This window comes from Frankliniella occidentalis, unplaced genomic scaffold (assembly GCF_000697945.3).
Source record: "Frankliniella occidentalis isolate FOCC.00 unplaced genomic scaffold, Focc_3.1 Scaffold68, whole genome shotgun sequence".
NCBI lineage: Eukaryota > Metazoa > Arthropoda > Insecta > Thysanoptera > Thripidae > Frankliniella > Frankliniella occidentalis.
In genome coordinates, this window is record NW_026267198.1 from 592,899 (window position 1) to 597,589 (window position 4,691).

Consider the following 4,691-nt stretch of genomic DNA (forward strand, 5'->3'; position numbering starts at 1 on the left):
TCTGATGCAGAAAATTGGCTACCAAGTGCGGGTATGACGAGATACCCGCAGTACGGGAAGTGGAGCTCAATAATCAGTTGGTCTATGGTCTACGCTACGCGGAAAGGCGTAAGGCCGCCTTGGGCGCCGGTGCTTGGGCCCAAACAAAGGCGGCCGTGATTGCAAGTGAGGCCTCGCGTCTCAAACTCCGCGCCCTGGCCTTGGCCCACAACAATGGCCAGGCTAGAATACATCACATTGAATCTTCAAACAACGGAAGAAATCAGCAGGGATAACAAGCAGCTGCTGGCCGTGGACACAGCGGCGCCGGTACGCCCAAGAATCAGCAGGGGGCCTAACTCCTCGGGCGGTTCGCGCCAAAACGGAGCTTCGGGGACGCCGCCGGCAGGGCGCGCTGGTGGCGCGGCCGGGTCAAGTAGTAGCGTGAACCAAATTGTAGTGAACGCCCCGGAGCTGCCTGCGGTGGGAGAGCCATACGATCAAGAAGAGCCCAGTGCGGAGAAAGACGCTGAAGCACAAGCGCTTCTAGAGCGTCTGCTCTGTCTGTAGGAGCAAGTGGGTTTCAACGAGTGTCCGGGAGGTTGGTGTGCGGAGGCAGGTCGGATGTCGTCCAAAACGTCTTGATTTTGAGTTATACAGACATAGATCAATGTAAATTTAGTTGTTAAGCCATCTTTCGTGTGATTTTCAAGTTCCAAAGTACAATTTTATTGTTATTAGTTAGGGTTTGGGGTTGCATTTGCAAATTCTGGGATGGAACTCCTTTTTGATGCTTCCCGGCTCCTCGCTTGCCGGCATCAATTGCAAGTCCCCTAGTCCATCACGAGGTGTTTGTGTTTCTATCCACTAGCAGCTGTGCACCGTTGCTAGTGGAAGTTCTCGTGGATAATGTAAATTTGGCTATGGAAGTGGACACCGGAGCGGGGGCATCCATCATCCCCCTGGATAAATTCAAGTCTTTGTTCCCTCTTGTTAAATTATCACCTAGTCCTACAAAATTGTCATCAGCTTCCGGCGACATTAGAGTCAGTGGAGAAGTTAATGTCTGCGTATCTAAAAATGGCATTACCAAAAATTTGTCTTTGTTTGCCAGGACGCCAAATTGTTAAATCCGTTATTAGGTCGTCCTTGGCTAGACGCTTTGCTCCCGGGTTGGAGAGATGTTGTCCATCAACCTGTTTTAATTTCTAGTATTAGTGTCGCTGTGCCCTCAGTGGAGGAGTTACGGGACATGTTTCCCAAAATTTTTGATGTTAATAATGATGATCCTATAGTAGGGTTTGAAGCAAGATTGCTATTGCAAGAGAAGGCTGCGCCAGTGAAGCATCGGGCATACAAGGTCCCGTTTGCCCTCACTGATCCAGTAAATGCTATTGTTGTCAAGATGGTTGATCAAGGCAAGGCAGTCCACGTCAGGCATGCCGAGTGGGCTTCGCCATTGTTTCCAGTTCCGAAGAAAAATGGCGAGTACCGCCTAGTGGTGGATTTCAAGAAGACTTTGAACCCTCAATTGCGGGTAGACCACTACCCTATTCCCTCTCCAGAGGAGATCTTTTCGGACATTTCTGAGGCTGCATACTTTGTTAGTTTAGATCTTAAGGATGCGTACATGCAGTTGCCCCTGTCCAAGGGGTCCCAGGAGTTATGTATCATGAATAACCCTAGAGGGTTTTACAAATTGTTACGACTGCCGTTTGGTATTGCTTCTGCTGCCGCAATTTTTCAGTCTGTCATGGAAGAAATGGCAGCATCAATAATGTAAAGGTTTATTTGGATAACCTGTTAATTCGTGGTGACTCCTTGGATGCGGTGGTTAAAATTACTTACATGGTTTTGGCCCGTCTGGAGAGACACAATGTAAAACTAAATTTAGATAAGTGTGAATGGTTTGTCGACAAATTGGAATTTTTAGGTTTTGTTTTGTCTAAACATGGTCGACAACCTTCACCTCATTTGTTAAATGCTGTTCAGAGTTTTAAATCCCCTATTAATGTTCAGCAAGTTAGGTCCTTTTTAGGCCGTGTGTGATCGCAAGCAACAGAACAATGTGTTACGAAGTGTTCAAGTACCGTTTGGACACGTCCGAGGACTTGGAGATGCTGTTGCATATGTATCGCCCAGCAACGAGGAGTGAAGTTTTGCGAGAGATTGCGATCTTTCGGTCTGCACCAAAGTGGCGGTCTGAGAAGCAGTCTACCGAATTTCTGTTCAAATTTGTGGAACGAGTGCATGCCCCTAACAAGGGAAGGTTATTAGGTGGTACACACCAATTTCGCTGGGCGCGATACATATTGCAGGGGACATATGTGCATTAAGATTGGCACCAGTTTTAGCTGCCCATACTATGTTTTTCGTTTGTTTTGGACAATTTTTAGTAAGAAAACATCATAAAAGCAGCAAAACTGTGATCTTCAAATGCCTATATCTCCGGAACCATTTGAGCTACACCGCCCAGATTTTGCACTGTATGGGCAGCTAAAACTGGTGCCAATCTTTATCTACATATGTCCCCTGCAATAAGTATCGCGCCCAGCGAAGTTGGTGTGTACCACCTAAAAACCTTCCCTTGTAAGACACCTAGTGGGGTATTTGAACTTTTGAAAGTGAGAGTGCCGAAGCATTATGGCCTGGAGATCAACCCAGAGCTGTTCACCGTCTCGGAGCTGCCCGTGACTGTGCTGCGCACATCCAGTGCGCCGCCATCTTCGTTGTCGCCGCGGTCCAGCCCGTCTCCGAGCCCGCTGTCCCCAGCCCCCAGGGGTCCGCGTTCGACGGGGCTGCCTGCCCCGCCGTCCCACCCAGCCCCGCCGTCACCCGACCTGGTTGGCGCGCCGGAGCCCAAGGAGGCCCTCGCCCAGTCCGCCCCCGCCCTGCGCGCCGCCCCGCGCGCCAGGGACGAGTGTGTGCAGCACCCGCGCCCGACGTGTCCGCGGTCCCGCGCGGCGCTGCTGTGTCCCCTGCAAGTCACGTCACCGGGGCCCCACCGGCCCTGTCGCCTGCCGCCGAGCCCGCGCGCCCGCGCGCCGCGTCAGCTGAGAGGCCCGCCGCCAAGCTCACCAAGGAGCGGACGTGGCCGACGAACAGCGTTGGTCGCCTCTCGGAGGATCTTGCGCAGGAGTGCAGGTGAAACTTTTGCGAGCCCGTCCCATGGGCAGCCTCGCGTATACCGGTCGAGCACATGCAGCCGGACGTCCCCGAGGCCTTGCTCGTCGACACGGTGACCCCGCTGCGTAGCCTGGTCGCGCCCGTGCAGTGCGACGTCACCAAGGTCCAGTCCATCCTGGCGACGGCCCCTCCCAGTCTGGCCGTATGGGGATGGCGATATGAGAAGCTCGGGGAAGAGGGCGCTCGTGGGCTATCAGTTCAACGGCTAAGTGCGCGATTCAAACTGCGTGTGAGGCTGGAGGTGGGGGCGGCGGCGAGGTGGGCGAGCCGCCGGGCCCGGTCCGGCCCGACGGGGGCGGAATGCAGCAGCACAGCAACGGTACATTTGCGCGCGCGTAGCAGGTGGAGGGTAGCTTGTTAATAATAGAGGAAATATCTGCTTGAATTCAATGGATAAACTACCAGAAAGTACTATCATGGGCATGAAAGTGGAAGAACTGAAGAAAGAATTAAAAAATAGAAATGGCCATGTCACTGGGAATAAAAAGGAACTACAGAGCAGGTAAATTGTTGGTGGTGTTTTTGTAAACTAGCTATATGTACGCCAGACCACGTCTCGCGTAACAGGCTCCGCGATATCTCACGAAACACTGTTACGCTGCGACGCGCCTGGCGCACATATAGCTATGCCTGCGGCGCTCATATCCGAGACGAGTTAAGAAGAGGGTATAGGGGAACAGTGTCTTCCGGGCCCAAAATTTGACATACTCGAACCATTTCTCGGGGTCTTCTTACTTTAAAATTAGGGACAAGAAACTTCTACTGTTCGGTAACGGTTTTCATTAAAAAATCGAATTTTGTCAGATCGTTGTGTAAAAATCAACGTTTTAGTGATAGTAGATAATCTAGCGACCCTTAATCCCTAAAGAGGGTGTGGTTCGGCCCGTAACGTGTGGTCTAAGTATTACTCCCTTTACAATTGTGTGACATGAAGCGTTTTTTACGATTCAATAGACCATTTTGTCTTTTTCACGTTGTTTTCGCCAAGAAATGCGCCATAGCGTCGAAACGGTACAAGATAGAGCGAAACGGACGAAATTTTCGCCCAGGGGGTTCTACTTTCACGAGTTACCCATTAGGAGACCTATAAAAAATATTTGAAGAAAAATAATATTTTGTTACCTGTGGTTATTGATTTTTTAAAAAGTCAATTTTTGAGCCAGAGTGCTCATCTCCGAACTCGATCTGTCTTTTTATGATACAAAACGACCCTGAAAATCCCAGGTCGCTATCTCAATCCTTTCTCGAGTTATCGTGCGTACAGACGGACAAACAGACAAACAAACAGACAAACAAACAGACAAACAGAATGAAACTTTTCCGGTCAGTGGAGTTATGGGCTTCGCTAATCGCTCAGCCAACAAAGGACCATGTATTCGATACCTTAGACTAAAAGGCACGCAGCTCATCCGCGTGTTTCGAAGGGCACGCAGTTCAGCCGCCCGTTTCGAAAGACACGCAGTTCAGCCGCGCGTTTCGAAAGACACGCAGTTTACCGCTATAGAGATAGGAACTGCGTGTCTTTC

At 50.6% G+C, this 4,691-nt stretch overlaps 1 protein-coding gene across 1 annotated transcript; it reads left to right on the plus strand.

Annotated features, from left to right (window-relative positions):
- The first annotated feature begins 902 nt into the window (after nucleotides 1-902).
- LOC127749605 (uncharacterized protein K02A2.6-like) lies at nucleotides 903-1,762 on the plus strand. Its single transcript, XM_052268397.1, has 2 exons — nucleotides 903-1,084; nucleotides 1,192-1,762. The coding sequence occupies exons 1-2, from the start codon at nucleotides 903-905 to the stop codon at nucleotides 1,760-1,762; spliced, it is 753 nt and encodes a 250-aa protein (XP_052124357.1).
- The last annotated feature ends 2,929 nt before the right edge of the window (nucleotides 1,763-4,691 follow it).